This window comes from Molothrus aeneus, chromosome 4, assembly GCF_037042795.1.
Source record: "Molothrus aeneus isolate 106 chromosome 4, BPBGC_Maene_1.0, whole genome shotgun sequence".
In the NCBI taxonomy this organism is placed as follows: Eukaryota; Metazoa; Chordata; class Aves; order Passeriformes; family Icteridae; genus Molothrus; species Molothrus aeneus.
Window position 1 is genome coordinate 27,156,075 of NC_089649.1, and position 12,912 is coordinate 27,168,986.

General features: G+C 36.4%; 1 protein-coding gene across 2 annotated transcripts in view; it reads left to right on the forward strand.

Moving 5' to 3' along the window:
* TBCK (TBC1 domain containing kinase) overlaps positions 1 to 12,912 on the forward strand; it is an 88,304-nt gene that overhangs the window by 35,709 nt on the left and 39,683 nt on the right. For both annotated transcript variants that reach the window (XM_066548145.1, XM_066548146.1), the window contains exons 17-22: positions 185 to 311; positions 874 to 924; positions 1,642 to 1,725; positions 3,957 to 4,042; positions 10,037 to 10,073; positions 11,452 to 11,613. In XM_066548145.1, coding sequence (XP_066404242.1) covers positions 185 to 311; positions 874 to 924; positions 1,642 to 1,725; positions 3,957 to 4,042; positions 10,037 to 10,073; positions 11,452 to 11,613 — 547 coding nt within the window. The remainder of the gene's footprint in view (positions 1 to 184; positions 312 to 873; positions 925 to 1,641; positions 1,726 to 3,956; positions 4,043 to 10,036; positions 10,074 to 11,451; positions 11,614 to 12,912) is intronic.

Genomic DNA, 12,912 nt, shown 5'->3' on the forward strand with positions numbered 1-12,912 from the left:
TTTCAACTTTGGTGTATTAGGTTCCCTGTCAGTTTTGGTTTTGAGAGTGATGGAGGAAGCAGATCATGTATAATGGCGGTCTGACCTGCATATTTTGGCTGACTTCTACCTCTAGTGTTGCAAGATTGCTGTAGTGCTGCCCCACTCATCCCAATTTCTCTTTGTGTGCTTGGCTGTGGTGCAGATTGAAGTTGATATTCCTCGTTGCCATCAGTATGATGAACTGCTGTCATCACCAGAGGGTCATGCAAAGTTCAGACGTGTATTGAAGGCCTGGGTTGTTTCCCATCCTAATTTGGTGTACTGGCAAGGTGAGTTTGACTGGTTGGCAAGGGTGGATAATTGAATGGAAAGCTTTGATTGACTTAAAAGTACCTCCTGCTTTTCACCCCCACAATATAAGCCTTTTTTTGGATGCTTTCCTTTCTGTTTTCTTTGAAGAATCAATCTGTGCGTTATTGCAAATTTAAATCCTAGTAACTTATATTTAATTTTAAATAAGAAATTGCCCCACTCTGTTATATATTCAGTCTTCATAAGTTTCAGTCACTGTATTTTAAAAAGAAAAGTCTGTTGCTTGCTATTAAGCTCCAAGATAATACTGCAAAAGTTACTGAGTTCTTGGAACAGTAATTGGCATTTCTTGGATGCCTTGGCAGAACAATCAATTTGGCATTATAGCTGAACAATTTGAAATCCTTGCTGTTTTCATGCATATATTTCACAGTTGTTCTCACCATTACTTGTGAAGGCCTGATAATGCAGAATCAGTATCTAGTGTGCAAATTTTCATTAGAAATTAATGTCTTTATCTTGTGCATTAAAATAAATGAGCTCTTGGTGCTGTTTTTTTCATGGCTCTTCTCTCTTTAGGTCTTGACTCTCTTTGTGCACCGTTTCTGTACTTGAATTTCAACAATGAAGGTGAGTACATTTTTCAGCAGTGAGCAAAGAAAAGCACAGTCTCTCATCTGTATCTACGTGCAGACAGATGTGTGAATCCACTTAGAGATGGAAAGTTTCTGTATCTACAAAGGAATTTTAAAGCTCTTGTTGCCACAGGTGAAAAGAAATGGAGTTTTGAAAACTGAATGTGGTGTACTGCTCTTCAAGCAGGGTTTCAAGTGTTGTGTATTGCCAAGTGCAATAATGATATATTTTAAAAAGCACAAGTAATCTTAAGTAGAAAAAGGAAGAAATGCTGCTGTAGCACTTGTGTTTTTAAATGAAGCTGTAGTTCAGCCTTGCTTAAGGTGAATGTATTAATTGGTAACCGAAGTGTTAAACTGTCAGACCAGCTTTGTTCAGAAAAATTTATGGTAGTTTTAAATGCCTGATTCAGATCAGCTTTAGATATCTGACCATTAGCTTCTTAGAATGTGATTTGTTCATAACAGGTGTAGTCCAAGCTTTTATTGTCTTGTACTTGGCTTTCTTTGTATAAGATCTTGGTGTGGGAAAAATAGTTTCTTAGGACAATGACTCCTATTATACTTACTGTGCATACAATCGTTTTTGTGTACAGATTGATTTAGGTATTTATGTTTATTATCTGGTTAATAATGAACTTTTTAAGGTGTAGTTAAATTCTGCCTCTGTCATTGCATCTGTTTTTGTTTTTTTTTTTTTTAATTCTTTCAGCTCTGGCATATGCCTGCATGTCTGCTTTTATTCCAAAGTATTTGTATAACTTCTTTCTGAAGGACAATTCTCATGTTATTCAAGGTAAGTCGGTCCCTTTATTTGGTGTAGTTCTAAGAGAAGTAAAATTGTTTCTGGATATGTAAATACACTTTTTCAAGAGGTTGCAAAATTGGGATGCAGTTAACATCATGTAACGCTGCAAGAAAATTTGGAACAAAGTAAGCGGTTAAGGATTCAGACAGGAGAAAAAATCAAGAAGTGCACACGCACAAAAGTGTTCTGTGTAATATCCAGGGTAAGAGTCAGTCCATCCTGGTAAATAGTGGTAAAAAGTGGTGAATAGTCTTTCTAGTGTTACATTGTAAAGGCTTACCCTTCAGGTGATCAAAGTCATCTGTTAGAGGAACTGTTGAACAATAGGGGAAAATGAGGAAGAGCAGAACAAACTAGGGGTTCTTCAGAAAATGAAAGTTAGGGTATTCAGGAAAATAGGGATTCAAGGGGAGTTTCTTATTGAGCAGATGATGTTATTCAGTACAGGACAGGAGTTGGAAAACCCTGAGGAATAATATTCCATAGTTCAGCCTTCAACAAGTACATAGGTAACTTAGATGAATTAAAACAATAGCTAGGAATGTCTGTTCTAATTGAAAAGTAATTTTAAATTTCATGGAAACATGAAAAAGGAACTGTCTCCACCTAGAAAGTCATCTTGGCACAGTCTGTGTTGGGAAGATAATTTGTCTTTCAGACGGTCTTTAAAAAACAAAAAAAGCTGTTTCAAAAGCCATTAGTAATCAAAAGAAACAGGTGGTAATTAATGTTTTTAATTGCAAGCAGTTATGAATGCTTATTGAATACTGAGTATCACCATGACTTGCTGTCCTTGTATTTCTTTTAAATAAATTCTTTTGTATATTTCTCATGAAACTTGTCAGCTTTAAAGTGTCTGTCATTTTTGTCTTCAAGGAAGGTAATTAAAAACTGATCCACAAAACTTTAAAAGCATTTACATATTGGATAATTGGAAGAGAGCTAATATAAGGAGAGAATGCCAGGGTTAGGAGAGTTTATGTACAGAAGACAATGGGTAAGAGATGTTATGAACTGAATAAAAAAATAGGAAAATTTATTCCAGAAAATATGTTTGCATCCTTTTGTCTGTAAAGAAAGATTGCTTGCAGTAAAGATCTAAAGATGAAAAGAGTAAATATGTTCCTCTGAAGACAACTGCTTTAGACTTCAAGATTAATAGCTTGGTAAAGAGTTTTCTCAAGAGGTTATAGTGTTCCATAAAATAATGCTTTTGCTCTCTAGGGTTTCCTGATGTTATTCCTAAGGAGCTTTGCAAAAAATGTATCAGCTAAAGTTAGAAATACAGGTTGGTAGGATTCTGTGAACCAAAGTAGTGTAGGTATTCCTGAGTTCCTGTTCTGCATCTGGCATCATCAAGACTCAAGAAGGTTGGACCTTTCAGGGTTCTTTCAGTATTCTAATTAATCCTTTCTAGGGTTATATATTAAAACACAATGTATAAATAAAGGTATAAAGGAAGATGCTTTTTAAGATAGAGGAAAGGGTTAAGAATGTGTCATTTAGCTACCCACTGCAATTTTAGCTGCTGTGTGTCTTCTGTGTAGATAGAAACTGTGTGGAGCATTGAGATGCCAGCACGTTCTGGAAACAGAGTTTGCATTCTCTGTCTGTTGCTCCCCTGTTCTTTAGCTGTCCACGCCTTAATTGCTCTGTTCTTGGGAACATGGAGGAAAAGGAATTACCATCTGTTATAAAATTGCAATTATTGCCTCTTCAGCTTTCTTCTAACAGAGTGTGTGACAGTGTGGACAAAACTGGGAGAGGGGCAGAGCAGAGAGAAATCTGTCCCTGTCCTGTGTTCTGCTGTCTGCTTCTCTTCCAATTAAAAGCAAGTGTTGTTTAGACAACTTAATGAAATTGTACCCATCAACCTATTAGGCCAGGCTGAAGATGTAATAAATTTTATCTTTTATAGTGTGTATTTCTCCTTGCTGGTTACTAAACAGTCTTTAACTTTGCATGTCTAGCATACATCACAACCTAAGTGTGTGCCAAGTTAAACCATTGTTAAAAATCCAAATTGAGAAGTACTAAAGAAGAAAAATTAAATGTTTCTTCTCTGTATTGAATGTAATGGTAACAAGCAGTACAGCAGTGGTATTCACTTGCTATTTTATTGTAGGTTTAAAATGAGTGGCTTTCCTACAGCTCTGTTGTGAGCTAGCAGCATGTGATGATTTGTGGTTTTGACAACAGTCTTGGATTTGTCATTTCAGAGTACCTGACAGTGTTTTCCCAGATGATTGCATTCCATGATCCTGAGCTGAGTAACCACCTCAATGAAATTGGGTTTATTCCTGATGTAAGTGCTAAGGATCCTTTTAAGTATTATCCAGAGGAAATAAAAAATGGATAATGAGGGAAACTGGTATGAGATGCCTTTCCAGACTGCTTCAGTAGCACTTTGACAAAAGTGAAACTTCCATATTAATAGACCTTCCTGAATATGCTGATAAAATGGTAAAGTTTTGATTGTTATTTTATGTGCTTTAGTCCTTTCTGTTCTGATGAGATGGTAAATACAATAAAAAAACTACTAGCCAGTTATTATAACTTAGATTCATTTTGAAAGGTATATACAGATCTATTTTTGAAATGTGGGTTAATATATAAAAAATTAGTGTACTCATAAAGTGCTAATAGCAAAATTACTGCAGATAATTGAATGCTGTTGATTAGCACAAATGACACCTTATTTTGCAAATTATAGAAAAAGTCCATGATCATCAATCTTGTAGATATTTCAGACCTTGGAAAATGTTAAGCAGCCATTTGCTGGAGTGTGTCTCAAATGTGGGACAAGTGCATAACATAGACTCGAGTTTTATGCTTCCATTGGAAAAAAATCTCTTAGATGGAGGAAAATGAAAACTGAAAACACAGCCACAAAATAGTAGAGAGGATGGGCTTTGTTGGAAAAAGCAAAACCAGGCCTTCTTTAGAGCCTCACTTCTAGCTATCACTGTAAATAGTAAAGCTTTCCTCCTTTTTTTTAGAGAGGTGTGTATAGTAAAGAAAGCCAAAATAAAAATGTTTGTCTGCCTACAAATACTGATGTTTCTGAAAAGTAGATTTAGGCAAAGCCGTAGGGATAACGTTAATTAATATCGTCTATATCATTCTGTATTTGGCATTTAGAAATTTGGTAATTACCAATTGGTCATAAGAACAGATGATGATTGAGAGCTCAAAATGAAGAAGATAACTGAACTCAGGAGATGTTGATGTAGAAATGCAAATTTCATGAGTAAGAAATTTGTATGCATTGCTTCTATAAGCAATACAATGTTTAGCTTAAAAGAAAAGCCTCATGCTTATTAGGAAATACTTTAAGTTGGAGCAGCAAGATCAAGCCTCTGAAAGTCCTTTGTTTTACAAAGGATTAAAGAATTTTTGGATGTTTGGGACTGGCAGATACTCTTTATCACTGTTTATTAATATTGTAATAGAAAAGACAGTGTATATTTTCATTTGTAGAGGAGGTTTTTAATCTAATAATATTGTTTGACTGATACAAATTTAGGAGATACAGTGGTTAAAATGAGCAGAAGACAAAGCCAGTGTATTGCCTTATAAAGAGAGGAGTTTGAGAAAGCCACATGTATTTCAAATTACACACATCTGAAGAGGACAGGTGGGAGGAGGATGAAAGGAAAGTGAGGAGAAGGAGGAGTATTCATCTATAGAAAGCCTAAATATTTGGGTAGATTAAGTGCAAGGGTTAACAGCAATATTTAACATTCCTGAGGGAGGATCAATTTTGCAGCATCACTGTATAAATGCATTTGATGCTTATTTTTTAAAGGCTGCAGATGACCAAAACAATTCTCCTGTGTATTTAGTCCAGGATGCTAATTCCCACTACGGAGCTAGAGATGTAATTTCCCTGACCACCTTACAGGTCCTTGTGTGGGCTACTAGTCTACACTAGGGCTCTGTAGCAGCCCATCTTGTGTCTTACCTGTATTTCAGCAGCTCCTTGTGTCTGCCTATACAGTTATAATTCTCCACTGAAGACTTCCAAGGTACAAGTCAGATGGAATAGTTTGAAATCACATGTTTTGCTATATTTTAGTTTCTGTTGTGCTAGTCATTGGACCGTGCATCGTCATACATGAGCCTTGTCTCTAAATCTGATAATCTATAGATGATTAGGTAATATAGTAAACAATTGCAAAAGAGGAATATTTTTTTAAAACTCTTGCATTGAATAAAAATGCAGGTTCTAAAATTAACACTAACCTGTGAAGAGAGTTTATCCTTTCTGAATTATCTGTCAGGGTTTGGGGTTTTTTTATTAAGTAAAAGTTGTTCTGCCTTTTAGATTAGTCAGAGAGGTGATTTTCTGTGACTGTAACAAGGCAGCATAGGATCCATCAAGGTGAAGGATATGCAGTGTAGTAATGAGATCTGAACCAGAGTTTCGTGCTTGAGTACTAATCCTATCAAAGTAAATCCTGATTAATCTTTCATCATTGAAAGGCAGGCTCTGCTGCAGGGAAGATTGGGTTCCTGGCACCCCCTTCTCATTTGCTTCAGGTCACGTAGCTCTCAGAATATTGAACACTGCTGAAGCTTGAGTCCTGGGGAATATTATTAGCTGATGTGGTGCCTGGATTAAGTACATTGCTGTGGCTATGTGATTTACATATAAATAGAGGGATAATACATACAGTGAATCTTAAAGTGAATCTTTGCTCACTCTCCCAAAATCTATACTCTTCTCCACCCTGTATAATGCTGTATAACACATTACTTATTTTACTGACTAATTCTGACCCTAAACAGCAGACCATGTTAAAGAAGAAAATGAAGAAAAACAAAGTGCACAATGTTGCTAAAAGTGCAGCCATTGCCATAAATTACTCTAAAGCACTTTCAGCTGTGAATTATGGAAGGTAGACACAGTTGTTTTCTATCCACTAACACAGAAGGCAAACTGATTGCAGTTCCTTAATATCATTGTGCTGAAGAGATACCTTAGCTTGGTTTTGGTGATATACACGAGGTATTAGTAATAGGGCTGCATCTTAAAAATCCTGCCCTTGAAGTATTTTCTCTGTTTGTCCTGTTACACAATTACCTGAAAATGAATTGCAGATATTTTTATCTTGTGAAGAAAGTGATCATTCTTCAAATTTTGTTTGTGTAGGTACATATAGGTGGGTAGAATCTTATATTAAAAATATGATTCAGTTTGCCTTATCTTTGGCACCTTTCTGAAGCCTTTAAATATATGGTTGTCTAGGCACCATATAGGATTGGAACTAAGTACATGTGTTTGTATTTCAAATGTGGAGCAGGAAGGTGAAAGATTGGCAGTTTGTAGAATAGACAATTTCCTTTGGAAGGGACCCACAAGGCTCCTGTAGTCCTGCCTGGCCACCTCAGGGCTGAATTAAAGGGTGCTGTTAAGGGCATTCTCCAAATGCCTCTTAAACACTGGCAGCCTTGGGGCATCAACCACCTCTCTAGGAAGCTTCTTCCAGTGTTTCCACCTTCTTGGTAAAGAAAGGCTTCCTAATGTGCAATTTAAATCTCCCCTGGTGCAGCTTTGAACTATTCCAATATATCCTGTCTCTGGATCCAGGGAGAAGAGCTCAGCATTTCCCTCTCCACCTCTTCCCCTGAAGAAGCTGTAGAAAACAAAAAAATAGGTTTTATTAACAACTGAAAATTAAAGCAAAAAGCAGAAGTTGGAACAGCTGTTAGAACAACTCAGCAAAATAAAATTCTGCTTATTGTTGGACAACATTGTTTCACACATACATCAAACAGGAAAGAAATGAAACAGGCATTTAATAGGAGGAAAAAAAACGCAAACCTCTTTATCTTTGGATTTGGCACCTCATATAAACTGCAATATGTGGTACAGCTAAAGTATATACAGAAAAAAAGTTATACTTTTTCTGTATAACTTATTAATGGAGTTTTTCCTCTGACTTTAACAAATACAATGATTTAAAACAAGGACGTGTTTGTAAGCCTGAAGAAGTTATGAATGCTATTAGTAAGCAAGGAGAGGAAAGGCAGAACATGGGTGGCATTACTCCCTGATGCAAAGCAAAATTAAAATTGTGGCTCCTCTCGAGGTCTGTCTAAAAAATGATGTGTTGGTTTTACAGGCTCTTTTTAAATGTGGCTTATTCTCAGGCTGTTCCAGCAGTTCAGATGGTACTCTTATTACACATTAGGCGTACTTCTCAGCTCGGGAGAGTTAAGTGTCCGGTAAAACCAGAGCCCCCGGAGGTTTCAGGGTTCAGCACTGGAGGGTTGAAATCCCTTTTCCTGGAGCTCCTTGATGCGGAGGCGCGGGCGCTGCTGTTGCGGGCGGCGGCCGCTGGAGGGCGCCATTCCCTAGCGCTGTGCGCGGCCCCGCTCCCCAGCGCGTCCCGTGCTCTGTCCGGGCTCAGAGCGGCTCCTCCTTCCCTTTCAGTGCCCGGGTTGTGCCTTCCCCTTCCTTGCTTGCCCATAGCATCGGTAACCTCTTCGGGCGTACCAACACCTCCTTGTCCTAAAGCATTATTTTTGTTAAAGTCAGAGGAAAAACTCCCTTCAGTAAAAGCTCGCCTTACACCTTCTACTTAAATTGTTTGACCTACTTTTCATGTCACTGCTGATAGGTTTGGTAAGGATGGTTTAGAGCAAAGCAGTGATTTTCCTCGTGATCATATATATGAAATGGAGGAAATAAGTGCTTTTAAATACCAAGGAAATAATGGTTGAATGGTTTGCATAATATGTACCTTCAAGCAAAGAGGAGCCTCAGGACACTAGGCTTGTTTTCTTGCTGCATGGGAAGCAAGATATTGCACATAAACAAAGAGATAAACAGGTATTAGCTGATCACAACCAATGCAGGGGATATTTCAGGGAACGGGATATGTTACTATTCTTAGAATGCCATCTATTTATAACATGATATAGATATACTCAAGGAAATAGTGAGATTGTATTATAAGATTTAATATGATGATAGGAATTGATTTGGTTTGGATTTTGAATGCTTAAAATCAATTGGTGGATTGGGGGTCAAGCTTCATAAAAGCCTGCTAAATTTTAAAAGTGGTGAACAGGTCCTTGAACCTTCCTTAGTTTAGGGGCAGTATGGTTCAGATCTCAGGCACTCAGATGAAAGCATAAGAATATAATTTAGAGCTGTGCTAAGAAGGTTTTCAGCAAATGTGCAGATCATTTAGTCAGAGCCATAACCCAGTTCAGACTTTATGGAATAAGAAGTAATTTATTAACATAATATCAATTATGTTTTCTGCTCCTCATTTGTTTACTTCCAGGAAAAGCTCAATAGGAGGATTAATTTGCACTTTTTACGAGTTAAAAAGTAATATATTAAGCTTTATGTTTAACTGTAAATCTTCATAGCACATGAGCCATGCAGTTGAGTAAAATTTAACAATGATCGTCTCGCTCTTGCATTCTTAATTTACGGAAACTTTCTGCACAGTATGATGTCTTAAGAAAATAGATTCTCTTGCCTTTGCCTTGCTAAAGGCTTCACTGAAAAATTAGAAGTTCTTAATGTGTCATAAATGTTTAGCTCTTTCTCTGTATGATGTCTTGAGTATGAAAGTGTGCAGGCATTGAAGGTTTCCTGTAGCTGTTGCAGCAGCAGCACAATCTCGTAGGGGTGTAAGTGCTGAAGCAGGGCACCTTCGGGTGACACTGCCCCAAAACGGTCACAGTGGAACTGCAGGAATGCTTGGGTGTCCCTGAGCATTTACTGAGAATGAAACTGTCCTTAATTGCTTCACTGGCAAGTATGCGTTTTAATAAATACCATCATAGTGGAAAAAGGCAGAGGTGGTTATTTTTTCTCTTGAAAATCATGATTTGAACTTTTAGTTATTTCTATCGAACCATTTTCTTCCATAGTCAAAAAGATATATTAAATCAAGTTGGTTTATGCTTTTTCAGGCATCCTTGGCTAATTTTTGCTTATATTATTGAGAATTTCAACTGTTTAGCAGAGCAGGTTTTTGAGTTCTTTAAGACTTTGAAGGTTATATTTTGCAAACCAGCCTATTAAGGGTGGTGATTGGTTTGTTTTACTGTTTTCAATGCAGTGTTACAAACTAATAATTTGAAAAATTTGGTAATGAAAGAAGTTTCTGATGGGCTAAGAGTTGTGTGATAGATCTGCCACTTCAGTTATTTTCCTTTCTAACTGAATTCTTGCAAAATAGGCGATTTTTGATGTAGTTGACAATTGTCATAGACAACTTGAGTTCTTAAAACTTTTTTTTTGTCTTCTTTTCCCCATCACCACCTTTGGCAGCTTTATGCAATTCCTTGGTTTCTTACAATGTTTACACGTGAGTATGCTTTTTTTTCCTCTGATTAAATGCTCTTACATTTCTTAAGCTTAATTTTTCTCACTTTGTCAGCTAAAGCCTTTCTTAATCGGTATGATAGGTCCAGCATTTAGTTAGGATGCTTATAATTTGCAAGGATGTGTTGTGGAAAACTCAACAGTGGAAAACTCAGCAGTGCCTGTCACTTACTTTCTGCCCTGATTTGGTAATAGTTAGTATTTCTCCTGTGGTTTTGAGTTGTTGTTATTGTTAGATTATTATATGTTGTTGTTATTATTGAATGGATTATTTTACACATGCAGTATTTAGGGTGTGTTCAGAGGAAGCTGTTATCTACTGGAAAAAGATGTAATAATAGTTAAAAAGCAAAACCAAACCACACCACCATCCCCTGCCATCACTCAAATAATGTAAGAAAGAGAGTGACTTTGTTTTTGAAGATAATCATATTTTTGTTGCACATTGACACAGTGTTATTCTGGTAGAACTAGTTTACTGTATTTGTGCATCTATATTAGGAAAAAAGAAGAGCTTTCTAATTTGGTGGGTTTTAATTAAAGAGAAGTTAACAAATCAAGTCCAAAAAGCAATTTAAAAACTTCTTTTCTCAAAAATATGTGATTTTTTTCATGTCATATCAACATTGGCAGATGTTGAATTTAAATTTTCAAAGAAGTGGCAGAATGAAAAGAGCTGATAGATTATTTCTCTGATGAAATATCAGAGAACTTAATGTGAGATTCTTGATTGCATTTTCTGAAGATTTTGACTGTAAAGCACTGGTTCTTGCAGTTGTCCCTGTTTCTCTACCTTTCATGAGAATCGCCACATTTGGGAAACATCCTTAAGATAATAAAGTCTTAGAACTATTTCGTTGGAAATAGCATATTTTAAGACAGCCACCTTCAGCTTTATATATAAAATCTTGCTATTTTTAATAGGCCTTTTTCCTTGTCTTTCTTTTATTCTGCCATTTTTTTCTTTACTCTGTTCATTTTTTTTGTCTAATTGTAAGTAGTCGATCATATTGGTTAACTCATTAATGTTGTCTTATTGTGAAAAACTCATATGTATGCCTTAATATGTAATTGTACTGTGCTAAAAGAAAAATAAATTGCCTAATTCTTGACATACTTGAAATGTGAAAACCCATGTGCTTCCAAGTATTCATTAAGAAAAGAAGACTGTTACTTACAGAATAATCAAACTGCATATGAACACAAAAATTATCCTGAACAGGTTGAGTCCTCTTTGCTCCCAAATAAAAAAGAAATCACTCAAGATGGGAGAGGAAAGAAGTACATAGGCAACTCATTAACCCTGTTATTGTGTGTGTATGCTTATAGAATTTTATTTATTGTGCTTATTGATTATACAGATGTCTTTCCTTTGCACAAAATTTTTCACTTGTGGGATACATTATTGCTTGGAAATTCCTCCTTCCCATTCTGTATTGGAGTTGCCATACTTCAGCAGCTGAGGGATCGTCTTCTGGCTAATGGATTCAACGAGTGCATTCTCCTTTTTTCAGACTTGCCAGGTACAGAAAATACTGTTTCTTCCTTTTTTCTGTCTTCCCCAGTGTGTTTCTAAATATATGCTTAGAAATCATGGTAGGTTTAGGCAAATTCACTGCCAGAGTGTGTGGATCTTAACTACAATTTATTGTAGTTAGTTGAAGTCTTTTGCTGTCATCAGCAAGAATGCAGTAGGATTGTTATTTCCAGGTGAAGATTGGAGTATTCTGTTGTGAAATTTAGAACTTTTTAAACCCATTCAGAAGCAACTGTTTGTAGTCATGCCACATACAGACACAATCAGTTTATATGAATTTTTAAATAAATTGAGTACAATTCTGAACAGTCCTTTTCCTCTTTGGTGCTGGTATTAGCCTGTTCCTTTCAAACATAATTAAACTTGTACTGTGGAAGTAATTAATGTAAAAGGATTAGGGAAAGCAGTATAGGAAGCCATTGGAATTACTCTGTTAAATATTTCCATTTGAAATTTAAAGCTTGCAGAACAATTTTCAAAACTGTATCAGAGTCTGCATGATCATTGTGCAGATATTCTGTGTCTTTGCTCAGTAGGAGGTGATAACCTATCCATACAAACTGGTACCTTACAAAAATACATTGCAGTTAACCATGAAGTTTGGAGCTTCCTTCTGAGCAAGTACCTCGTGAGACAGCAGAATGCATTTGAACTGAGTAAGCCATGTCACCTGAAAGGTGTGTTTTACTTTGTAGTGACACAAGTAGGAAGGCTGGTGCACTCAGAACATGCTTATGTTCTTGCATTAATTCCCTCTCTCCTGCTCAGCATCTTACTAATGTATTACAAGTCTTAGGTAAGAGTTTGGCACTGTTTTAAATGTGTGGCTTTTCTTTGGATAACTCTAACTTTGGGGTAATTCCTGGGCTAATTAAGGATTTAGTGAGTTCTATTTGAACTCCCATGTCTGCAATTCAGTAATTCATTTAAACAGAAGTTCGTATTCAGAAGAACTGAAGGAGAGAATGAAGTTTGGAGGAGAATTTAAAAGGTCTTCTTAAGTGTTGCAGTCTCCACAACTGCAGAGTTCACAGAGGTTAGCAGTAGTCTAGGATATGGTACTAAGCAGATGAGGCTGAGTTCACAGTTGCATAAATCAGAGAGTTATCATAAATGAGGCTCTGTGATTTCTTTAAATACTGTTGTCACAAATTGTCTCTCACTGTAAACCCTTCCAGATGGGTCTGGATTTCAAAATTTGTCTCCTACTTATTAGTTTGAGATGTACTATCCATTTGCTACTATATTTTTTTAATTTATAAGAAAATTTAATTAGGCCATTCCT